Genomic DNA, 26,653 nt, shown 5'->3' on the forward strand with positions numbered 1-26,653 from the left:
CGAGGTGACACTTTCTGGTCTGTGTAGGCTATGTTTTACCCAGGCTTCTCTCCACCTCGAAAGTGATGGAGCAGAGGCACATATGAGGGCCACCCTGCACTCTGACGTCCATTCCTTTGTTCCTTTCAGCAGGGCTCTGGAGCTCCGTTCCCACCTATATTTGATTTTCAACAACCCCAAAATGAAGTCTGCTATGCAAGAGAACAATCCCCCTCCTAAAACTATAAAGTTTAAACTATGTCATAACTGCAGAAAACATATTGGTCATGGATGCACATATTGGTCATGGATGCACATATTGGTCATGGATGCACATTAGGTGTGTCTTTGGTGCTTGGGGTCAGCCATAACTCCAAGGTTGTGCGATGAGTACGTTCTCAGGCACCCGAAGGCGATCCAGGACTGAGAAGTTAATTTGTACATCATCGAACACAGGACAAACTCACGTGCCTTGTGTAAGACGTGCTCGCACTCTTGAGCCCTCTCCCACACTAAGATATCTTGGGGGTCAAAATCCTCTGGTAAGTGAAGGCAAAGTGCGAGCTTAGAAAAGTGAAGCAAGACTTGACCCCATCCCGCTGCTTTCTGTCAAAAGAGAAGTTGTGTGGGCCATCGACGAAGCCCCAGCAGGGAAGGCCTTTAGGAAGGCAATATTGCATATCTTTGGATCTCTTCCAACACTGACTCCGATGCAGACTTCCACCCTTTCAACTCTGACACCAGAGGAAAATCCAGCATCAAGTTTGATCTCCAAACCCCGCGGGAGGTCGCGCCTATTAGAGCGCACCTGATTGCCATGTTGCTTGAATCTGGTCTTATGCTACCACTACTGCAGAGGCGCCCTCAGATGCTTCACCATCTTCTTGATTCCGACTCCCATCAGAGCTTGCCACCACGTAAAGATGAGGATGAGGATGATGATGGAAGCTTTTATATGCATTTACAGAAGGTTAGTGGATTTGATGCTTCCCGTGATTCAGAGTTGAATTTGCCTCTTGGGCCCCCAGTGTGAGAGAGTGTTTTCTTTGCTGTAATAATTAAATGAGCAACTGAAGTCCTGGACCCACAACTGCTTTCAGTTGAAGTCAAGAGCAGTGTCCTAACTCAGGTTTTGCCAGCTTTGCCAGCCACATTTGAGCCGTAGCTTCCGTTCAATGAAGCTCTTAAGGATACTTTAATGGGAACTTAGTCAAAACTCTGTGATTGTCTGTGAATAGGCTGGTGGCCAGTACCGGACCTGCAACTGTTGAACCCAGGACCCTAGATTGACTCCAGGGGCTAGTTGACTTGCCTCCTGACTAGAGCCTTAGGGACAGAAGGCTCCAAAAACCTTGAACCCAGAACACGGACTCTGTCATCTGTGAGTCCTTCCCTGCCAAGTGGTGACAGCCCAGCCCTAGACCCTTTGAAGTGGGCCTGAAGGTGCTCTGCCAGCCCATCTGTGGATCCAGCAGAACCAACGCATATCCTCTGCTGTGCAGTGCAACTGTGAGCAGAACTGACACATCGTCTCAGCCACTTGTACTTTCCTGGTGCAAGGACTTTGCATCACAGCCTGCAGCCTCATCAGAACTGTCGCTTTGCAATCCATCCTTGACACAGATCCTTCCATTGCAACCCTCTTGATGACGGCCGCTTTGATGATGGTGCAGGACTCCATATCTCAAGCCCTGCAGCTTCTTCAAAACCGACTCTGTGTCACGCCTCCTCAATGCAGGACTCTACAACTCTTCGCAACCAGGATTTAAGGTACTCTTGTTCAGCGGGTCTAGCTGGATCCTTGCAGTCTGCTCGCGCTCCATTGTGAATGGCCTGAACTTGTCACTTTGTCCCGTTCTTGTGCAACCAGATGACTTCAGTTGGAGCTTTGTGCTTGTTTGCGCTATATTCACTGAAATCTCTAAAATTGCATTTTTTTCAGTTCTACTGATTAGATTTTGGTCTTGATTTATTTATTAAAACTGACTCTATTTTTCTAGATTGGTGTGGGATTTTTCTTGTCCTGTGTTTTCACATTTTTACTGTTTGAAGTGCAGCATACATGCTTTGCACATTGCCTCTAAGTTAAGCCTGACTGCTCTGTGCCAAGCTACCAAAGGATTGAGCGCAGCTTAATTTGGTGTTTGCTTATGCCTCCCCCTGACAAGGACTGTGGTTCCTGCTTGAATAGGGTTTCACCCCCCTCAATTATTAACTCAATTTCTTACACCTTTAAAGTATGATCCATTCTTGTTTGGAGTTAATTAGAAGGTCCTATTGGTGTGTGAGTGGGGTAAACAGCGCTTACCATGAATCCTTTTCAACGCATGTAATTACAACGTGGTTGTTACAACGGCCACTTTGTAACAACGCATACCATTACACCGCAAGTCATAACAACGACTTGCGGAGAGGACAGAATGTGTTGGATTTAAAATCCGACTCCTTCCCCACATACTGAAGTTGGAATTGTAAATTATACTATTCCAACATCCAGTGCCCCCCCCTCCCTAGAGCAAGTCGATGTTACGACTTGCGGGGTAATGGTATGCGTTGTTACAACGTGGTCGTTGTAACGACTACGTTGTAATTGCATGCGCAGAAAAGGCATGTGATGTAAGGAGGCATATTCGTGAGGGGGTGCCCATGTTAGCTTGTTGCTTGCCTTTTTTCTTTGCTTTTTCACTTCTGTCTAACATTACCTTCACTCTGAGATGGAAGCGTAATTCGGGTTACATTTGGCTATTTGGGCACGACAGTGAGAAAGTAGTTTCAAATTCAGTGCTCTTGTGCTCTGTTTTCACTTCAGCGGACGGCTGTTTGCCACTGTCCTTGATGGTCAGGATTTCCGATATTCTATTGCCATGTGTTCACTTGGTGCCTTTGCCGTTTTCTGAAATGATGGCTGTTTTCTTATTTTTCTGTTTGGTTTGCAGTCAATCTGGCTTAGTGCAGCTTTCTTTCTTCAGGGGTTGGCTGGCTCTACATGCTGTACCGGATGGCTCATTTTCCAACACCTTGCTTACTTTCCTTGAAGTGTGCACGTTTCCTTTCAAGGCTCTTACTTTTGTGTCTGGAGGCTGTGACTGTGTTTGGATGACCTCGTTTTTGCTTGGCTCCTTCTTAGGTATTTGGGGTCAGGGACAAGAATCCTTTCCTTCCTCTTCGGTGGCTTTCTTTTATTGTTGCTCATGTGTTGGTCATGCCTGATTATTATCTGCCGGACCCGTTCTTTTACGAAGTCATCACAACCAGCGCCCACGCTTATCTTGCAGACAAGCTCACCATCTATGGTTGTTCTCAGCACACCTGAAGCCAGGACACCCACGGACTGCAGAAAATAGAAGTGTAAACAACTAAAAACAAAGCAGCAGGCCAGGATCTGTAATAACATCCTGGTAGCCATCAGGAGCGCCTCAGCACCACTCTGCTTTAGGAAAGAATTGAAGACTCACCTCCTTCAAGAACATTGCACAAAGCAAATTAACAGTCCACAACCCAGCTACCACTGGTTGGCTTTGTGCTGGACTTCGGTTCGTGCTATGTAAATACCACATGCATCCATACCCTTTGGCCCAAAGGTTTTTGGTCAGCGGTACTGGCTTTCCTCCTTTCTACAATGCATTTCTCTGGTACTGTTGTCAGGTAGAGTACAGGGGTGTAAAGGGGCATGCCGCACGGTTGAATCTTCCGCCTTGTTTTGGTGAAACTTCAGTTTGGGATGCTACCAATCTGTCATGAGGTTTGTTGTGTGTCTCAGGATTCACTTCCTGCTTGCCAGTGGGTAGGCTGATTGGTTTACTCCTGGTATACTATCTTTGAAAGGAATCCTCCAAATGACACGCCATCTTAAACTGGATACTGGGCTGCACGATGATGACACTCTTTGCTATGAACGTCCAAACTAGCTGTGGTTTAGTATGAAACGACAACTTTGTGAACTATCATCTTAGACTGTTGGGCGTTCATGCAGTGGCTGCAAACCCTGCAAGAAGGCCAGGGGTCTTTGCATGCAGTGGCCTCCTCCTTCTTTTCTGTGCTCTACTCCCTCACTTCTTAGCTCTGGATACCTCTCTTACTCTCAGATCCCTCCTGCTCACCCCTTTCTAGGTTAGGGAAACCTCGCCACTCCCTCACTTCTAACTTTGAGATGTTTTACATCTCACTCTGTCCTCCCTGCAGGAAACCTTTCACATCCCTCTCTCGTTACATTGTGGAACGTGGCATTCCTTCTCTTCGCGTAGGTGCTGATGTCCGGCGAGTTTTTAAAGAGGGTTAGCTGTTGGGGGTTGCAGCATTTGGAAGGCAAAGATCTCTGAAGTACATTGTAGTGTGGCTCACTGGTTAGAGGCGGCAGACCCGAGAGCAGAGGACGGCCCGGGACCAGGGTTCGATTCCCGGCGCGGCAGGTTTCTGGACCAGGGTCAGCGGACTCGATAATTCTCTCGCCTCGGTGCCCACTCTGATCAGCGATCACACTCGGCAACTCTGGGCATTAGCTTGCCTCATCTTCACTAACGGCCCCACCAGACCGCCGGGGATGCCTGGTCTCACCCTGGAGATACCCATTAAGGGACCATCTCTCAGGGAAGCCAGGAAGGGTTTCGCAGCGGTCGAAGCGCCTTGGGACCCTACGGGTAAGTAGTGCGCTATATAAATGCCTATACATTTACATTTACATTCCACCAAAGGTGTGCAAGGCCGGTTGTTTGCTTTTCCTTGAATTATGTACATGTTGTTGCTCCCTTATATCTTGGCATGCTGAGAAACAAAGTCCACACAGTGGGATTTCTAGTACCCAATTCCTATATGGAGACACTCCTCTTTCTTTTTAGGTCTCGCCTGTGCTTGCGAGTGCGTTGTTTACCGTACAGGGCTTGGAGCCCGCCTTTGCTTGCCATTCCTTGGCATCGTTGTCACTCTTCTGTGCCTCATCCTAACTGACCATCATTTGCTCGATGCCACTTCCGTGTAATTTTTTGGCGCATGGACCAAGCACAAACTGAGTTGATTTAATTAGTGGGAGTCTGCTGCTCACGATGTGACTAACATTCTATTTCTTTCACGGCTGCCACCTTGCCCTTTCCCCTTTCCCCTTAACCCTAGGATACATGTTGCTCCCTTGCCTATTAGCCCCTCCTTATGCAAAACATGTTTATTTGTAAATCAGTTTTCAGCAAAGCAAAGGCCAGGGCCTGCAGATCACTGTCTGGCCAAGACCGAGCTAATGCATATGCCCAAGATAACTGTGCGTGAAGCACCCACTGCAAAAGATCTCAGTGGAACATGTAGGCCATGGCTTAGAATTCTACCTAATCCGACTTGGCCTTTTATCCTCCCGAAGTCGATAAAATGCCTACTGCTGCGCTGAGAAGTTAATATCTATTTAGAACCAAGATACAATGTAACATCTCTGTTTTATAATTTATATCAGCAGAATTACACAACTCACAGTAACTGAAGAGGAAGTTGTTTTCCTGATTTCGCCAATTCACACTCAAAACACAAAATTCTAAGTCAGGGCAGGCAAGGCTTTAAAACCTATAGTTTAGACTGGCTGACTTATTTACAGTGTAAGCTAAAACTGTGCAAGGCTTAAACTTGCCTGACCTTCTCCACATTGAAAAGACACGTCCTATCACTTGGATATCATGACGCAAGATATACAGAGCAGCAGACTGTGCATATTTACTTGTTGAAGGACACTGGACAAGAGACAAAAGCATCCATTCCTGCCGGGTCTGGTACGAATGCATGCTTCCTCCCTGATTCAAAGGTGACCTTGTGCCCATCGGCCTCGAACACAGATCTGCTGGCCAGTCCAGTAACTTAACGGTAGACACGAGTGATAAGCACAAGACCACAGTGGGTAAGGCAGACGAGCCAGGTATTACAGGATGCGACTGTAATGCTGTACAGGTTTTCGAGCGTGCATATCACCCCTATGGTATGCTGCCACCAGTGAAGGAAGTAGCACTGAATCTGTGTGAGGGGGGCCTATTGGAAAAGTCAGGTTTACATATTCCAAACCACGCAGTTCGTACGCCCTCGTCGGTCAGCTGCTCTTGCACAGATTCATCGTAGATATACATACAATATATTTTGTGATGTTGACCCTAAGGAACTGTATCAAAACATCCATACATAGCAATGTAAACTCTAAAATGCTTGTGTGGAAATCTGACCTTGAAGCGCGGTTTATTCTTTAGGCACTAATGGGTCCCTGGTCCGCTCTTCCGATGGAGCACTGCACATCCCAGGGACGCCTGGGACTGGCCGCCACACGGCTGCGGTGTGTTTGATGCCATATGCGACCTAAAGCCGTCTTCATCAATCAATTACTCAGCAATAAATGTATGCTGAAAACAAATTCCAGCCACTGATGCAATAAAAGCAATGCAGTTATCATCTGGGAAAACTGCGCTGTTGTACTAGAGGGGGGCCAGAAAGAGAACAGCAAACGGGCCTTTAGTCTTTCCCTAGGGGGTTACAGCAAAACAGTGCTACTGAAAATAGGAAATGTAGACGTTCACATTTTGTGTTTAATCAATTTCTTGGTAATAAGAGGAAAACGACAAATTGAAATGAACTGTAGAAGCAGAGCCTGGCACTTGCAGCCTCCTTCCGCTGTCATCGCAGCCCCCATAATTCAAATCGCACTTAAAGATCTCCTCTGCTCCAAGAATGTTATTTCTTTAAAGGAGCCATCCACTGAATAATTTTACAACGTCTCCCGAAACGCAATCTGCCATTATCAGAGAAACGAAAATTCTGGAATCGTCATCGTGTAGTGAAGAAACAAGACCAGAAGGTCTGCTCTAAATCCAAGTTTATTTGCTGCCCAGCCACAATGGCTATTATTGGTGATAGTTACCAATGCAGGACCGGGTATCCAGAAATGCTTATTTTCTCTACACCTTCTTATGTAGAGTCTGAGCCTGCCACTCCACTGCCAGGTTAACTGATTTGATGCTGGGGGCATTGAGAATACCTCGAGCAGGCCAGGCCTATTTATCCGTCCCGAGTTGTCGGGGTATAGCTAACCAACTTTTCATATAACAGAATACAGCGATGACAAATACCTTTCTGAACAGGTATTTCTTAAATAGTTTACTTGTTTAATTAAAATTATTACATTACATAAAAAGCAAACTCCTCTCTAGTGATGTTTGAGAGAGTTATCAGCTTAGTCAAGTGATGCAAAAATTAGTGATCTGACCGTACAAATACTGGTAATTTATTTTGTTCAGATTGTCTGCGCAAGTGCTCAGCTTCTAATAGAGATACAGTATGTACAGTGGTACAGCCCTGGCGACCAAAGTCCACCTCGGCTGGGCCAGGTAGGACCCTTTGGTCCAAACCCAGAGGGGACTTCCGATCTATAGACATATTTGTAGGTCTCGCCTCCACAGCGCATGCGCTGTGCGAGGGTGGTGTTTACAGCAAAGGGTTTGGAGCCTGCCCATTGCGTACCATTCATTGGCATCATTGTCACTCTACTATGGTGCCTCTTAATTGGCCGGCATATGCTGTGTCACTTCAGTTTCATTCTGCGATGTACGGAGCAAGCACAAATTGATTTGATTTAATTAGTGTGCGTCCCCTGCTTGTGATGTGACTGAGGTACTATTTCTTTCTCTGCCGCCACCTTGCTCCTTCTTTATCCCCAACTAGATAATATATGTTGCTTTTCTCGATCACTTGCCCAAAACGCATTTATTTGTAAAGCAGTCCTTGCAGAAGCGTTGTACATACTAACAAGCTCCACTATCGGGTCAAAGGCATCAGATGCTCATGTAGATCGTAGGTCGAGATAATTGGTAAACTATTGTATTGGATTAGAATTGAATTCTTATAGCACTTACTTACCCTGATGAGGCTTTGAATTGTTATTGGGCAATTAATCAGCAACTTGGACAGATTTCCATACCACACAATGCCACTCCACGCCACAGAATGCCACTCCAGTCAACACCACCCAATACCATTACACGCCACTCTACTTTACGCTAGCCAACTCAGACCACTTGACGCCAGACTGCTCGATGCCAGACCGCTGCACAACACTCCACTCCACAACACTCCACTCTACCCCACACCACTCTACTCTGTGCCATGCCACAGCACTCCACTCCGCTCTACTCCACAGCACTCTACCCACTCCACGCTGTCCTACACCACTCTACCCTACTCCATTTCACTCTGCCACTCCACGCCATTCCACTTTATGCTACTCTACTGTACTTTATGCCGCTCTAAGCCACTTCACTGAACGCTACTCTGTGCCTACCCATTCCATTCTAACCCACTCCACAGCACAGACTTTTAGCTATGCTGCTGTACAAATTGGCTAAACGACATTGGCAAAACAAATAGCTCTTGCATAGGCGAGATCTATTGGCTTTATCAATGGTTGTTTCTAGTCTTAATTTAGTTTCTTTTTAAACAATCTAACCAAATCCCCTCCCTTCCGTTTTCTTTTCTTCAGTCTGTTCACGCCATTTGTTGTCTGAATATTTCCATTTAGGTCTTGGTAGCTAGGTGCTTCTTCATTCCACGGTTGTGATTGGTTGCCTGGACTCCTCCTTGACGAAGTACTTTTGTGGCCGCAGCGCTCTTAACAAAAGTGCCTGAGTGTGAGATGAAGGATGTGCTTTGCCTCCGCGCACTGAGACTAGGTGAGGCACTGAGACTAGGTGAGGCACTGAGACTAGGTGAGGCACTGAGACAGGGTGAGGCACTGAGACAGGGTGAGGCCCTGAGACAGGGTGAGCTCCTGAGACGGGGTGAGGCTCTGAGACTGGGTGAGGCTCTGAGACTGGGTGAGGCCCTGAGACTGGGTGAGGCTCTGAGACGGGGTGAGTCACTGAGACGGGGTGAGGCCCTGAGACGGGGTGAGTCACTGAGACGGGGTGAGTCACTGAGACGGGGTGAGGCCCTGAGACGGGGTGAGGCCCTGAGACGGGGTGAGGCCCTGAGACGGGGTGAGGCCCTGAGACGGGGTGAGGCCCTGAGACGGGGTGAGGCCCTGAGACGGGGTGAGGCCCTGAGACGGGGTGAGGCCCTGAGACGGGGTGAGGCCCTGAGACGGGGTGAGGCCCTGAGACGGGGTGAGGCCCTGAGACGGGGTGAGGCCCTGAGACGGGGTGAGGCCCTGAGACAGGGTGAGCCCCTGAGACAGGCAGTGAGACCGGGGGAGGCAGTGAGACCGGGGGAGGCAGTGAGACCGGGGGAGGCACTATGACCGGGGGAGGCACTGTGACCGGGGGAGGCACTGTGACCGGGGGAGGCACTGTGACCGGGGGAGGCACTGTGACCGGGTGAGGCCCTGTGACCTGGTGAGGCCCTGTGACCTGGTGAGGCCCTGTGACCGGGTGAGGCCCTGTGACCGGGTGAGGCCCTGTGACCGGGTGAGGCCCTGTGACCGGGTGAGGCCCTGTGAGCGGTTGAGGCCCTGTGACCGGGTGAGGCCCTGGGACCGGGTGAGGCCCTGGGACCGGGTGAGGCCCTGGGACCGGGTGAGGCCCTGGGACCGGGTGAGGCCCTGGGACCGGGTGAGGCCCTGAGACCGGGTGAGGCCCTGAGACCGGTTGAGGCCCTGTGACCGCCTTTTTCTTTCCTGCTGCGTTGTGCGTGTGTTCCAGAGACACCTGACGGCTCTTTATCGCTCTTCTCTTCAGGTGATGCCATGCTTCCAGCGAGACGCCATGTTCTGCTTGCACGAGAATGGCTGCATTACTTTCCGTGTCTCCAGATCGAGCGGCGGCATGGCGGGACCTACCAGTGAAGACCCCGGTAAGCTAATGCCAGCAATCCCTAAACTATTTACGCCATTCAGAAAGGGCAGAAATGCAGCTCTGATATCTGTCGCCCTCAGCCAAGAGATGGGATGATTTTCACGGCGGGGGCCTAATCCAGAGCTTTCATCTGTAAGCAGGTGTGACTTGCTGTGAAATTTCCAGCGGTAGAGAACATGGTCTTGTGGTGTGCGACACATTGAAATAGCGTTGTGGATTTTGCTCTACAGATTTCAGGGTTAGTCTCAGCATTCAAGTTAATCCTCTTTTTGAATTACTCGTTACAGATCAATAAAGAAATCCTCAACGCCTTTTACAAGCGTCAGTTCTGCCTAATGCATTTTTGTGCATGATAAATTCCTGATGGCTATTTAAATGAAGACTCGCCAATATTTTGTGAAAAGGTCATTTTCTTGTCACAGCAATATGTTGGAATTACTTACACTTTACATATACAAAGCAGCCGTCATGTATGTAAACCGTCCCTCTTAAAGGTTGTTCTTTATCCCTTTTCACTCCCATGGAAGGGTTGCCTGATCAGCACTCATTGTTCAAATCATCAGCCCTTGTGCACTTTTTGTGCACACATGGTCCCACTGATCCCTTCATTATACACAGTGGAACCTTGCCAGATGCTCTTTTAGAGAGCCATAGGACAAGCACGAGCTGCTGGGCCCATCCGAGGTGTTTGAGGCCTTTTACTTCCAGTGTTTCTGGCCCCAATCTGCTATATGTCCTGAGCAACTGGAACAAGTACCCCTTCAGTGATTGACTCTCAGTAGTAGCATAGGCCCACCAGCCCAAGGCTTCTTGGGGGGAGGAGGGCGGGAGGGGAGAGGTGCGGGGTGTGAACACAAGCTCTCAACTCAAAATAAATTTCATAGCAACAATAAATTATTTTCCAGTCAAATACTTATTTTTATGAATAAAGTTTTTATATATGAACACAAAGTAAACAAGCATTTGCAATGCAATAGGTCTCGTATTTGCGAGAGTTTGTTATTGGCATTGTAAATGCCAATGCCTTTTATTGATCTGTTTTAATAATTAAGACATAAATAAAAGGCATTGTCATTTAGAATGCCAGTAGTTAAAACTCTTGTAAATGCGAGACCTATTTCGTTTGAAAGAAGTGGCCCCCATTGTCCCAGGCTGCTTGAAAACTAAAGCGCGCATGGTGCACTGAATGTTGCAGGAAAGCATGTCGTGCCTGCAGTAGGAGAAACTCATTAAAGGAAATAGTGCTTACAGACTAAATAAGACATACGATGAAACAACAGAAGTAACAGGGCCAGTCCTCATAGGAGGTTACAAATGAAGACAAGGAGGTACTAAGGAGGGACTATCAAGCCTATTAACGAATCAGAAGCCAGCATTTACAAATGACAATTACACAAGCCAATGAAAAATATGGGCGGATAGTCGGCTGAGCTTCAAGTCCATACTCGAATACTGCATACCTCGCAGAGCAGTGCATGAGCTGCCCAGGCTCGACCTTAAAATGGCATACACCAATAATTCACAGTGTCCTCCTGAGGTCAGTACTCTGGTGTTAAGTAGGCAGGTCCATGAGTCCCACTTCCTTCTCCTTGTGGGCAGTGGTTATTCCACATTCAAGTTAGGCAACATTCAGTGTAGGTTCCAGTAGAGGTTTGAGTTTTAGGAGTCTCACTTCGACTCTTCTAAAGTTCAAAGTGTTCCAGTGCCCACGGCGCTATGAGGAAGAACAAGTTCGCCTGGGCCCTTCAGCCCTGTGATCAGTCTTAACCGCTCCAGCTGACATGCTAGAGTTGTCCCTGCTAACATTGGAGCCTAGGCTGATCTTTGACACCTACCAGAATCCCCGGAAGTATTCCATGCTTGGATATCTTAGAAGTCTGCAGCGACTGGCGGTGGTGAGTAGCACCCTCGGTTTTGCAGGTGCAGCAGTTGGTTGTCCACAGCCCTCCCTCCGATGATGCAGTATGTTCTTCTGATCTTTCTTACATGTAGTGGGATTCTTGGGTTCCGATGCTTCAGTCGGGGCTCAGGTACTCGCAGGTCTTGACGACGGCCTTTCTTCTCGCATTCAGTGAAACCAGGCGACGACCCTTGCTATTCATGGCTGCCCTCCCATGTCATACAAGGTCACCGACTTTCCCTGTACACTGGCTGCGGCCCGATCAACATAACAGTAAAGCACTCTTCATGCTGGCCTTCTTGGCAAACGGGGTCGCCGACTTTATTCCGCATTTAGGCTACGACCCTATCAGCATTGCAGTAATGGACTGTTTAAGGCGGCCTCCTTTGCCATACGGAGTCACCGACTTTAACCTGCACACGGGCCATAGCCAGATCAGTGCAGCAGTGGTTAACTTCATGGCAACTCCCCTCTGGCGCCCTGGTGGCCCACTTGAGTCTGCACCTGAGCGATGCCCCGATCAGTGCAACAGGCGCTCCCTCACACTTCGCTACAGGGATCCACTCTTCAGGATTCCCCACTGGACCTCGCTACCTCCAAGTGCTCTCCTCTTCCTCTCAGGTGATACTGGTCTTTAGGACTTATGCATCCTTTCTTATGAAAGGGATGACACTTTTTTCGTATGGTGTAGTCAATCACATTCTCTGTGTTTTTTTTCCATCTCAACCATTCTACATTTGTTGGATTCACAGCATTCCTTTTAGTTCTGTATTGATAGGACTAAGGATTACCATGTTGCTGATCAACTGTTTGTTGGGTTTGCTGGTGAAAGAAAAGGTGTTCCAAATACGGACCTTATTACTATAGGATGTGTTCTGCATCAAAGGGTCTTATGCAATAGTCAAAAAGGATCCTTATGGGGTCTTTAGGGCTTATTTCACCAGGATGAAAGCTGATACTACTGTCTCTATTTTGACACCTCAGTGACATCAGTGAAGCTATATAGCGGCCACCCCAGGGCACCAATGTCTGTTCCCTTTGTTTCAGCACCCTTCAATATATGGGATTTTTTCAGAGATTTCTCTTAGAAAGTGTTTTATAGTTCAGTGATTGGGGAAGGTCACCTCCCAATAAGTCAAGTTTAAACCTCAGGTTTTAAGCCCTGTCATGACACTAATGGGCAAATGTACATTTTGAGCCCCCATGACGTCTGTCTGTGGTGCCTAGAGTTCATTTTCGCATAAGCTCAGAGCAATTACAATGAATCAGGCTAAAATGTGTCCAGAAGTCCCCACTTGCTGGCCCCATATGTAGTTATTTGTACAGTACAAGGTTCAAGCGGTGAGCAGGTGACTCTCTTGTAAACAACAATCAACCAAAAGTACCACAGTACCCTAGAGTTGAGGAACAACTCAAGGTCGTGCAGCACATGTGGTCTCATTCAGCCCAAAAGACATAAGACAGCTAGACCAAGTTTTTTATGGTCCACGCTCCTGATGAGCATCACACTCGAGACCAGTTGCCCTCCAAGTCGAGGTCTCCGTGTAAGTCATGGACCTGTCCTTCATCGACGTCCCCATAGGACAAAAAAAAGCAAAAAAAAAGGAAGCTTATAGAGGACTCCCCTCCCCCAACTCTCCCTTTTCTAACACAGCTGACTCTTAGCCCTACGGAATACAAGTGGCATGGACACCTCCCCTGAAACCGAAATGGAGTGTCTCTTATGACCAGTGGCCCCCACGAAATTGTCTTCTAATCATGCTGTCCTCAGAAAGACAGCTGACATGCTGAAGTTGCCCCTTACAACAATGGAGTCTAGGCTGAACATTCTGACAGAAGTCTTCCAGCCATCTGCATCCTCTTCGAAGCCCCTGCTGTGTTTCAGTGAGGCACTGGTGGAGCCAGCAAAGGTCACCTGGGTGATGCCCACATTAGCTCTAGCTATGAATCACCTGATAGCTAGGAGATAAATGTCAGCTCCCAAAGACCTTTTCTGTCAGTTCACCCTTCTCCAGATATCCAGGTGGTACAGGCCTCGCCCTGCAGTATGGAAACCTCAGTGGCCACAGTCCTGGGCTCACCAGTGACCTTACAAAGGCAAGCATGGATCAGATCATTGAAGGTTTCCTGAGATGTGCAAGCCAAACTTATGGATATGCATTTTGATGGGATGCGTCTCTTCTAAGACAAGGCTGATGCTATCTTGGAGAGATTCAAGGTGGGCAGGGAAACGTCATAATCTTTGAATTTGCAATCACCTATCTGGTACTACTGACAGTTTCAAAGTTTTTGTGTATTCTTCAGCCAACCTCAGCCCGCCCAGCCACAAAATCAGCTGCTTCACTACTTAAAAGACAATGTAATGGGTCACCAGGCCCAGCAGCCCTCCTCCTCCTCTTCTTAATACACACCAACTGGAAAGCTGTTTTATGTTCCCCATGAAGGAGTAGTACAGGCCATGGAAGGACTGGTATCTTCATTTCTACAGGCGTGGAAGGCCATAACATCAAACCAATGGGTCCTTCACATTGTAGGAAGGAGCTATGCCCTCCCCTTCCAGCAAGCCGCTCCACAGGTCCTCCCCTTAAGTCCCTTCATTCAGAATGCCATCTTCGAATCTTGCAGCAGGAGGTGGCAGCCCTGCTGCAAAAAGTACAGTGGAGTTGTTTCCAGAGCGGTAAACTGAGCAGGGGTCCTGTTGGCGCTCGAAGCCGAAGCCTGAATGGTGTCCCTTGACCTAGAGGACTCGCATATCAACATATCAAGAAGCAGGAAGAAGTAGGTTCTCACCTTCTCTGTCGAGAAGTGTTCAAACTCTTAGCTTTGGCACACCAACATGGGATCTGGGTGGGCATCAACTCTCTGAACACCAGGGCTGACGATCTCAGTTGGCGTTATCTTGCTGACCACTAGTGGCATCTCGACCTGGAGCAAGTACAGATTATTTTTGTCTTGTAGGACATCCCACCGCTGACTTCTTTGTCACTCACCACAATGACCATTGCCACAGTTCTGTTTCCGCCTGTATCTGCCGCAGGAAGCCTTGGGGGCACCTTTTGCTTGAGGTGGACATTTTGACTTCATTTTTCCTTATTGCTCATAACCTAGATTCCTCGAGTTCTGAAGAAGATTCGTGAGGACTGCGCCCAACCCATTGTAATCACTCTGGACTGGTCAAGAAGGGGGTGGTATGCAAACATTCTGAGTAACTCCCTGTGACCTCCGCTTCACCTCATTAGTCACAAAATTCCCTTGGAACCTCATTTTATTTTTCACAGCTCATTAGTCTCACATCCACACATATATGTACGGCTCAACAGGTTATGTTTTTATCTTTTATTTATAATTTTATGTATTTAGTGATTCAGCAAATGTTGCTCTGTAAGTATAACTGATTCATATCGGCATAGGCCTTTATCTTCTGTATTCACAATTCAGGTCAACACGAAATACTTTCCAGTACTGTTTTAAAGCCTTACATTCAATCTACATTCATACCCTATCCTTGATGCTTTCATAGCACTATTCATCTATACCTGGATCCACTAAAACATTATCACAAAGCTATAATAGCAAAGGTCTTGAGCATTTACAACATGTTTGTACTGTGTACCAACATTTAACAATTGTTCTTTTATCTAGATTCTGATATAATAAAAAAAACATCAATGTTAACATCCTATCATGGCTTATTTACCATCGCTTGTACAATGGTTAGAAATAAATGTCTTTACTATTGTGGCTTAAGTTAATTCTTTTCAACCCAAGTTTTTGACGGTGAACGTTTTCCTTAGGAATGCCATAATTCTAGCCCCCTGTCTATTACACATGACCTGCAAAACTACAATATAATCCCTCCTGAGCCTCACATATAAAATCATTTTCATAATTACAGCACCTCTGCATAGTGTACTAGAGAACCACCACATGCAATGATTTCTTCATCTGATCATGATTTTTTCCTTTAGTATGGGGAAATTAAGGTGCCACCTTCTGTCCCAAACAAAAGCACCCGTGTTCACTACTAAAACATATCTCATTTTGAGTGGAGCCCCATTCTGTGTTGTGGCTTCAGTCAGATCCAACTGAAATGCTTCTTCAAATGTGTTGGCTACTATTGATCTACCATAGGAGGTACAGGATAGAAGTAAATGGATGACCAGCGCAAGGTTCATAAAAGTGCTCCACAGCACAATATAAAAAACTGGAGACTTGCAAGAAGTGAGGGCTGCAAAAATAATATAATGCCGAATCAGTAATGTAAACTGCTAAGTATCCTTTAACGGCCAAGGCAACCTATTAACCCTAGGTAGCATAATACCTATGGAGATTATCCAGTGTTGGGTAGAGGAGTTGGCCTAATGGCTAGGGCGGTCGACCTCGGAGCTGGGGAACCAGGTCCGGGTCTCTGCATGGATGCACAACATCTGTGATTCTGGGCAAATCACTTAATCTCCCCGTGCCTAACAAAAATGAATGTGTCCTCATGTAACGCAACTGGTGCTCGTGTAAAGCGCTGTGATACCTGATACCTTCGGGTCAAGTTCGCGCTATATAAAACTCCTTAAAGAAAAATCAAACTTAATGTCCCAAATTGTTTCTCACACTAGTCATTTGTCTCCAGTGGATGTTAGGCGATTCAATTAGTGCTTTTCCCCTTACCTCCGTGCTGGCCTGGACGTTGGCATTTCCCGAGCCTCACCACCACTGCTATCCCCAGGAGGGGAGACCGAGACAAACCCGGAACACGCTGCTGAGGGGGACTACAACCCCCAGCATACTTAGCGCTTCCTAACACTCAGAAAACAAAGATGCCGGCCCGCTGCGAGTGATGCGCACGGCCCATCCACACCTGTCGGAGCCCGGAGGAGGCTGGGCTGGGCCCCCCTCTTACGCCCTGCATCTGTCTCAAGGTACGGTTATTGTCTGTCTGTTTTCTGTACTGCAAATATGGTAAAAGGTAAGGGTCTCACAGAGAAAATGGGCGGAGGGACTATAGCAACATTGGACGTGTTTTTGTCCAGAGCAGCAAGTGTCCTCACTCACGAAATCGAACTTACTGAGAGTTGCCTATCAATTGAACCCTTCCTTTTCCCCCTGGGGTCACCTATAGGGAGTGTTAATGAGGTTGCTCCACACATCCAGTCACCACAACTGATAACACCTTGCGACCTTCTACCTGGCCAATGAGAACTCTTCCCGGCCATTATAGCCCCACCCACCATTTACAACGAGGAGGGAGCTGGAACCTGCACCCTCCATTATATATCCAAACAGGGCCTGCGCTAGGCATGGGCAGTATGGGCAGCTGCCGGGCCCGCGACCTTCTAACTGCGACGGGGCCCCCACGAGTCCATAATCCTATTAAAAATGCGCGATTGTATGAATTCCAGATGGACAGTCCCCTCCCTTGGCGTTTGCAGCCATCGTACAGCGTGCAAGGCCCAAGGCGGGGCACCCCTCACCTGTGCCCTGCTGCCATGGGCTGAAAGGGTAATGTGAGTCCTGCATCCCTTTCAGCTGCCGCAGACTGGGCAGGGCTGGGTTTCTGGCCGTCATTTGCTGGCACCTCTTTCTCTTTTCCTAATCTTTGCATCTGCATGATAACAGCGGCTAGGCAGATGCTTGAACTGGCTTAAGGTGTGAAGTGAGCCCTGCCCCTGCATGAATGCACAGCAGAGAGAGTCCTGCAGGGCTCACAACACAAAAATAAGTGACCTCACGTCACGATGGGCGCCACTCATTTTCAATGAAGGGAAAGAGAGAAGAGCAGAACATGGAGAAAAAGGTTATTTTTCTTTTTTTAACAGTTCCGTTTTATTGTATTTTTTTTTCTCCAAACAAGCATGTGCATTCAAAAGGAACATAAAACAGTTAAACATAAGTAGTAACTCCAGTTGAGAATAAGCGCTTGGTGATTTTTACTTTCGTGTAATTTACATGAAACGAAGGAAGAATGAACAATTGTGTGTGTGTGTAAAATAATAGAGATGATAACATTTAGATGGTGGGAGGGACAGAGGGGTGACCCACATCCATCCTTACCACCTGGAGTGGAGTGAATGAACCCTCCAAGATGCACCCAATTTATATAACCCCTCAAGCCACCCACACACCATGCCTTGTTTTATACATCTAAAAAGGTTGCACTACTCCCCGGCATCATGTTTGTTCGCATCTGAAACCCCTAATTCTCATGCTCCTGGGTGCATCTGTACGTCTGGAGTTCTCTTTTACTTTTAATAGAAGTATCGAAGGAGAGGCACATCTAAAAGAAGTAAGATAAGTAAAAGAAGGGAAGAGGGGGGAGAGATGATAGAATACAGCAGAGAAGGGAGAGCTGAACATAAGGGCCAAAGCAGCTATAAAGAACAAGACACTTAAGGAAAGGGATAAGGGAAAGGAGTGATGTGTATGAATGGCAGAATCAACGGGAGAAGGGAAGAATCTTCGTTAGGTACAAGGAATAGCATGCAAAAATTAAAGGTAAGATGCTTTGGGAGAGTGGGAGGATGGGAGGGGAGAGAATGATGTAAAGTAAAACGAGCAGAGGTGTAACACAAAATGATGGGGTCCTGCTCTTCAGAATGTACAATGGGGCCCTGAGACTCCCACATCTCACAGATATTCATTTGGCCCTGGGCTGAATGGGAGCCCCCTGATGGGTTTGGGGCCCCCCGAAGTGTTGTGGGCACAGATCTGCAGGGGCCTGTACTGTGTCCTGGCACAAAAGGTGAAGCAAGGTAAGCAGCAGAGGTGGGTGTAATAGAGGTAGAATTAGTGAGAAAGGTAAGAGACCGTACCAGAGATAAAGTGAAGTGTAGAGTATGGAAGGGAGATGCGGATGTAAGAGAGGAAGAAACAGTGAGACAATGTAAGAGGCAGGGGGTTCAAAGAGGAGAGGTGGGTATTAAGGGGACCGACCAGCAAAAAAGCATTAGGAGGGTGGAGGAAGAAATGAGAGGTGAAGGGCAGTACATGGATGGGGCAGGTAAATGTAAGAAAGACGGAACAATCAAGACACCTTACACAGAGAAGAGAGAGGGAATGGTGAGAGGTGGGTGTAGAATGCCAGAATCATTGAGAAAAGTAAGAGGCAGGGGGAGCGATGAGGCATACAGCATAGAGGAACAAGCATTAGAAATGCAATCGGGCTCGGATTTATTTGAGTTTGAGCTAATGGCATTGTAAATGCCAATGTATTGTTGCTATGTGTTATGGAATGGGTTCATGTGGTGTGTACTGCCAGTGATCTCCTTGTGAGTGTGAGAATATTGCACCGTTACTGCCTGTGATGTCCTTCTTGTGAGTGTGAGGAGCTTGCACCTCTGCTGCCTGTGGTCTCCTTGTGAGTGCAAGAAGATTGCACTGCTGCTGCCTGTGATGTCGTTCTTGTGAGTGTGAGAAGCTTGCACCACTGCTGCTTGTGATGTCCTTGTGAGTGGGAGAAGCTTGCACCTCAGCTGCCTGTGGTCTCCTTGTGAGTGTAAGAAGCTTGCACAGCTGCTGCCTGTGATGTCCTTCGTGCGAGTGTGAGAAGCTTGCACCGCTGCTGCCTGTGAGTATGAGAAAGATTGCATTGAGCATCTCTGTGCTGTGCCTGTTCTTTGTAAGGGACTCTTGCTCTGTTGCTGCTGCTGCCTTGGCACAGTACCTGCTGTGAGTGTGTAAGGGAAGCTTGCACCACTGCTGCTTGTGATGTCGTTCTTGCGAGTGTGAGAAGCTTGCACCTCTGCTGCCTGTGGCCTCCTTGTGAGTGTAAGAAGCTTGCACTGCTGCTGCCTGTGATGTCGTTCTTGTGAGTATGAGAAGCTTGCACCGCTGCTGCTTGTGATGTCCTTCTTGTGAGTGGGAGAAGCTTGCACCTCAGCTGCCTGTGGTCTCCTTGTGAGTGTAAGAAGCTTGCACAGCTGCTGCCTGTGATGTCCTTCTTGTGAGTGTGAGAAACTTGCACCGCTGCTGCCTGTGAGTATGAGAAGATTGCATTGTGCATCTCTGTGCTGTTCCTGTTCTTTGTAAGGGACTCTTGCTCTGTTGCTGCTGCTGCCTTGGCACAGTACCTGCTGTCAGTGTGTAAGGGAAGCTTGCACCACTGCTGCTTGTGATGTATTTCTTGCGAGTGTGAGAAGCTTGTACCTCTGCTGCTTGTGGTCTCCTCGTGAGTGTAAGAAGCTTGCACTGCTGCTGCCTGTGATGTCGTTCTTGTGAGTGTGAGAAGCTTGCACCGCTGCTGCTTGTGATGTCCTTCTTGTGAGTGGGAGAAGCTTGCACCTCAGCTGCCTGTGGTCTCCTTGTGAGTGTAAGATGCTTGCACAGCTGCTGCCTGTGATGTACTACTCACTACTCTACTCTACTCACTACTCTGCACTCACTACTCACTACTCTGCACTCACTACTCACTACTCTACTCACTACTCTAGTCACTACTCTGTACTCACTACTCTACTCACTACTCTACTCACGACTCACTACTCTACTCACTACTCTACTCACTACTCTACTCACTACTCTACTCACTAGTCTACTCACTACTCACTACTCTGCACTCACTACTCACTACTCACTACTCTCCACTCACTACTCTACTCACTACTCACTACTCTACTCACTACTCATTACTCTGCACTCACTACTTTACTCACTACTCTACTCTACTCACCTCACTACTCTACTCACTACTCTACTAACTACTCAACTCACTACTCTACTCACTACTCTGCACTCACTACTCACCTCACTACACTACTCACTACTCTCTTCTCACTACTCACTACTCTGCACTCACTACTTTACTCACTACTCTACTCACCTCACTACTCTACTCACTACTCACTACTCTGCACTCACTACTCACTACACTACTCTATTCACTACTCACTACTCTACTCACTACTCACTACTCTACTCACTACTCTAGTCACTACTCTACTCACTACTCACTACTCTACTCACTACTCTGCACTCACAACTCACTACTCTAGTCACTACTCTGCACTCACTACTCACTACTCTACTCACTTCTCACTACCCTACTCACTACTCTGCACTCACTACTCACTACTCTACTCACTACTCACTACTCTACTCTCTACTCACTACTCTACTACTCTACTCACTACTCTACTCACTACTCTACTCCCTACTCTACTCACTACTCTACTCACTACTCACTACTCTACACACTACTCTGCACTCACATCTCACATCTCACAACACTTACGACTTGAAAGCGCTGCAACAAAAGATGTTACAGTTAACCAATGAATTGGTACGCAGTTTACATACATAGGAAGGATGGACATTTACGTTGGCTTTGCTTGTTCTTCCTATCAAAACCGATGTTCGCAGCAAGAGTTTAACTCAGTGAGACATCTTGCTGTACATTATGCATGTTAGTGCTTACAAACTACTGTATTCAAACTACGTTTTTAAGTGTTCTGCTCTGCAGTGCCCTGTATGACCTCTGAGCCCTCCATTGCCATTTGACCCGCACTAAAGTGCACAGGTGCACATCCCCTCCCTGGCCCAGGGCCTGGGTTATTGCCCTGTGTCCTTTATGTGCTGCGTACAAGTGCCTAGATCTGCTTGTGTCCGTTCTGCCGTGCCATGAATAGGCGCTGGAAGGAAGCGTGTCACCTCTACATTCATTGTGTAACAGTTTGTTCTAGCCTAGGCAGCAGTGTAGCTCACTGTATGTCTTGTGCTGTGTCATGCTGCACTGCATTCTGCAGCATTGTCTCCCATCTCATTGTCTTGCCTAGCCGGCTTTTCAAATTTTGGTTATCCATTTGTTGTTGAAAGTGATTCTCCCCGCCAAACCTCACAGGTTATTTGTTCGTCGCTGCATATTTGTTCTAGTGCGGAGAAGGGATGTTCTTGTGCAAGATCCTTGTCGATAACACCTACATCCGGTCTTCGTCCGGCTTTCCAGTTCTGCATCTGCAGTCAATGCTATTGGTCTTTGTCTGTCTTTTAGTTTTCCCAACTCTACTTTAATGATAATCAGCATTTCATCTCGCCACCGTTAGAAACATAGTTGGTCTCGTTCATTATGCAAATATCCAGTTTTCTGTGTTTCATGCAGCCGCAGCCCGGTCAGCTTGGCCTACCCCAGGTGACAGGAGAGGGGGGGAGGGGGAGGGGGAGGATGGAGGGGGGTTGAGGGGGGAGGAGGGGGGGGAACTGGAGCACTCTCAACCCAATGGGCTTTGCATTATTTCTTTGGTGTTTTTTTAGCTGATCTGAGCCATAGTTTTCATCCGTTTATAGTGCCTGGTGCGTTTCTCAGTGAAAAGATTTGTTGTAGTTATTAGTTTTCACAGGTGCTCGGTGTGAGCTGCTATAACGCATATTTACGTGCTCCGACTTAAAGCATTTTTTCCTTGTAATCCCCTCTAGAAATGTCCTGGCCTTTTTGACATAATCCGCGAACTCCTTTTGGCCCGTGTTTTGGCAAGATAAGAGTGTTCCTGCTCGAAATACTGTGTTATAAGAATACATAATCCTTGTATCCCACCTTCTTAAAGATTGATGGAGTTTTGGCAGCGCAAATCACGAACAGCTTGGATCCGTGTGCTGTTTTGTGTTTACACAGGCGCTCCTCGCATTGTGATGCTTTACAATTTCAGCTTGGCAAACCGGTGCAGACTAGAGCGCCTCGCAGTTCGGTGCTTCTGCTGCCGCTGCCCTGCGCGTGCCCATTACCCAGTGCGGATGGGCTCGGGGGCCATACGGGATCACAGCGGCGCTGCTGCTGCCACTTGCACGTCCCCATAAACTGCAGAGAGCACCGCAGCACATTTACTGCTCCTGGCACGTGCCCATAAACTACACACTAAATCAGGCGGGGAGACGGGGGGTGAGCCAGAGAGCGGCAGAGCAGCTCCCCGGGCCGGCAGGAAGGAGCCGCACACGGCGTCTATGCCTGTGTGCACGTGAGGAGGACGCGCGCCAGACAAACACACTGCTAGATGGTGAACGCGCGCACACCATCTGGAATGCATTACACGGCCACCCTGACAGCTCCTAATTATAATTAATGTACTTCTTTGCGCGAGCACGAACGAAATATGCCCAAGATGGCGGAACAAAACTACATTTACCCTATCACTTCAAGCCTATTAAAACGACAACACAACGAAGACGAATCACTGGCCAGATGACAGAACACGCAAAGGAATGTGTGGAATTTTTCTCGGCCAAAGCCCTAGGAGATACTTCTTTTTTTTCTTCTTTAACATTAGTTCTCGAAGCTCCTCCCACTTTCAGTGGGGAGGAGTCCGAGCCCTAAAAAGGTGGATATAAGAGGGACATAATGAGAAAGAGAAATAACAAAGCTGAGGATAGCAGAGATATTGATTTAAGAGGGAAAAATCCACAAAATATGGTTTGAAGAATCGATGAGAATAAGAGTAGAGTATGAATGGAAATAGGTGATGGAAGAGACGCAAAATCAGTGCGAAAAGATTAGAGTGTTCAGAAGGATGAAAATGGGAAGAAGATGTAAATGGGGCAGAACCAGTGAAAAAAGTTATGAGGCTGGGGAGAGATGAGCAGTGAAGGTAGCATGTAAACCTTTGTGTTGATGCCCCTGCCTGTTAAAACCAAATGCCTTAACCATGAACTTCACTAGTGTAACTGGAGTCACCTGAAGACCCACTGAATATCTATGAGGCAATCTGTTTTACCATTTTATTCATACACTAATCTGGAAACATCAGTTTTGGAGAGATAAAGGCCTCGCTTTTCAACCTAGTTAGACGTGTTGTAGTTCCACATAATAGAGCTTTAAAATGTTCTCGCTTATTGTATTAGGGCTAATATTTGTATTTGTAGCCATCTCAGTGATATCCACATTAGAGAAGTAGATTCTTGCAAAGCCACTTCAACAGTGCCGCAAAATGAATGTTCAGTTGACGCTTCCTATGACGTCACTTCCTGTGACATTACATCTTATGCAAATTATTGGGCTCTCGCATCTTCCTATCCTGCCCGGAGCCCCACAAATCCTAGGACCGGCCTTGTGTGACCCCCCAGCAGAGCCACGCAGGGCTGGTGGGACTTCAAACGAAAACAAACTAAAATACTTGTGTTCCCAAACCCAAAGGCCCACAACTCAAGGTGGTTACTGTGGAATTTTAGTTCGTGTATTGAACATCATCTACGCCATCTTACAGACCTACGTACGAGCATACACGACAGCCATTTTAGGTACCATGGTCTCCCTGTTCACGATCGCCCGTCAGCACACTTCCCTGACCATGCAAGCCTTCCCCCGCGCACCCTGGCTGCCCCCGCACTCGCATGCACAAGTCATGAACCCTCCCCTCCCATGACTCTGTCCCAGGGAATCGCACCCCGCGCCTGACCAACACCTCCTTTCCGTCCATGAATACCCCTCCTTTGATGACCCCTTCCTCTGAGCCTGAACGTCAGCACTGACTGCTGGTCATCCTTTAGCCCGAGGATACAGTTTATTGCCCATTACTGCATGCGCTCGCCTCTCCTGAAAGAGGCCACTATTGATCATGACATCCCCACCCCCGGAGATTCGATCAGGCGCACACATTCCAAAGAGATCGGCAGAACACTCAGCTGCGTGATAGCCCCCTCCCAATCATATGAGGGGAAAGGGTCTCTACTGTTGTCATGTGTTGGAATGGGCTGGAACTGGGGGGTGTCGGGGATATCGTTCTGATGTCATTCTCATGCTCTAAAATGTCCCTGTTGTAATAAAGGACGTTCACATGTCTTAAACCAGTGTATAAAAGACCAGGTCTCAGAGAGGTTGAGAGAGCACCTCGAGACGATACCTTGTTGTCCGATCTGACGTGTTCTACTCCGACGGAATAAAACTTGTTTCCTGTCTTCCAGTCTCCAGCGCCTGCCTCTTTATTGAATAACTTCGTATGGTATTAGAGGCGTTTTCACGCCGGGCAAATTTAACTTAGGAAGCAACTACTGAAATCGCCTGACCATTGTAAATTGATCTTTATCAATTGGCGTCCCAAACGCGGGGCCCATCAGCGACACGTGGATCCAGTGGGAGAGGTCCCGACGACAGAGTGAACGACTGCAACGATCGGAAGAGCTCCTGTCCGATAGACCCTTGTCTGACAGCCGATCATCTGAACTTCACTGATTCCGAGCAGACCTCTCCCGAGTGATCTACGGTCCTGACTGGGAACCACCAGGAGTGCCGCGATAGCAACAGAGAATAGAGGACGATCGGGCGCTGGAGGCGGAAGACGAGAAACTGTCCATGCGGTCCGGGTAAGGTCGTGACACACGACAAATTGCGAAATTGATTGATTGATTGTTTGAAAATACTAGTATTACCTATTGATTGCTTCTGGGAGATTCTCTATTTGCAAACAAACACAGAATCGCCATACTCTGTTTAGTCTTTGCAGATAGTGAAGGGTAGGCAACGCAAAACTTTAACACGTCGTGCCTATTTTTTTTCTCCCCATTGATTGATTGATTGAATCGAGCATTGAATTGTTCGAAGTTGGTTCTCTTAGGAATCTTCTCTGCCTGCAAACGGGGAATATAGGAATATTCTCTCTCCGTTTGCAGAGAGTGAAGGGTAGGTAACGCAAACCTTTAACACGTCGTACCTATTTCGTTCCTCATTGATTGATTGTTTGTCCAAACATTGACTGTTTGGAATTGGTTCTTTCTGGAGGTATTCTCTGTTTGCAAACAGCGTAGAATAGAATATTCTGTCCAGTCTTTGCAAATAGTGAAAAGATAGGTAGTGCAGGCTTTTGCCCCCCATTGTAATCCGTCATGCCTATCTTCTCCCCATTGGCTCATAGTTGGGTCAACCCGGACCGCTTATTAGAGATGAACCATCCAGCTCCACTGGAGGGCACCCCTAATAAGGACATGTTTACTAAGCAAGGACTAGTCGCTATAGCTTATAGTAAGTTATGGCATAAATATACAAAAAGGGATCCTAAAAACCAGTGGCCACTGACAGGTTCTTTTGATGAAAATAAAATAAAAACACTAGAAGCAGCTGTAAAAATAAATAAGGTAACGCCCACTATGCTCGTTAGTATTGGCATGTGGCGCAAAGAAGCAGACCATCGCAGGAAAAGAGAGGAAGTAAAAACAGTGAAAGAATTACGAAAAGCAGCCCATCTAGCCGCAAAAGAACTAGATGAAGAAATAAGAAGAAGAGAGAAAGTTAAACAAACGCAAGAATCAGGACTGACTGGTCAATGCCCTGTCAGGACCACCGCTGCGCTCTACCCGGAGATTCCCTCCAAACAGCGAGCAAATGACGAGTTACTGCTCGGTCCTCCAATTATCTACATGCCTCCTCCTTATGCTCCCAGCCAACCTCTAGCACAACACTCACCAGTTCAAAATGCAGACATAGGTGACCATAGCGCTAGTGCCCCGGCTCTTACGGCCTTCGCACCAACCGCGTTGGTAACAACAGCAGATGAGCATGAGATCAGCAGGCACCTAACGGCCAGACCAAACAGGTTGAGCAAAGATGAGCGGGATGGAATCGACCAAATAGCAAAAACCCTGGTAGAACGAAAAGAGAGCGAAGAATATACGATGAATATGCACAACTCGCATGCCGGTAGTCACAGACGGCATTTTATTTTACGGTTCAGCTACCACACCCTGAACGCGTATGAGGATAGGTACCAGACTAAGGGTCCTGCTAAAGTGACGGCTCTATATAGAAGGGTTGATGTCGGAGATGGGGCTGAAAGCGATGTGACGGACCTCTTCATGCAAACGCTTGAGGTCTTCCGCCACCTCGCGGAACAGAAACCAGAGGTCAAGATCACAGTCCCTGAGACGATTGAGCCCTCATTAGAAGCAGCCAACACCATGATGCCTATCAGAGAAGCCGCCCCCTATTGGGTTCCCCCAAGAGGTCAGGGAACAAACGATGATATCAACCATGCAGATGCCAAAGGGAGGGTTGTGTACAACTGGGTTTACCAAC

At 47.5% G+C, this 26,653-nt stretch overlaps 1 protein-coding gene across 2 annotated transcripts in view; it reads left to right on the forward strand.

Moving 5' to 3' along the window:
* The window catches only part of WDR11 (WD repeat domain 11), a 677,364-nt gene that overhangs the window by 108,704 nt on the left and 542,007 nt on the right, over positions 1 to 26,653 (forward strand). For both annotated transcript variants that reach the window (XM_078643933.1, XM_078643932.1), the window contains exon 7: positions 9,660 to 9,774. In XM_078643933.1, coding sequence (XP_078500059.1) covers positions 9,660 to 9,774 — 115 coding nt within the window. The remainder of the gene's footprint in view (positions 1 to 9,659; positions 9,775 to 26,653) is intronic.

The sequence above is a fragment of the Lissotriton helveticus genome, chromosome 5_1 (assembly GCF_964261635.1).
Source record: "Lissotriton helveticus chromosome 5_1, aLisHel1.1, whole genome shotgun sequence".
Lineage (NCBI taxonomy): Eukaryota > Metazoa > Chordata > Amphibia > Caudata > Salamandridae > Lissotriton > Lissotriton helveticus.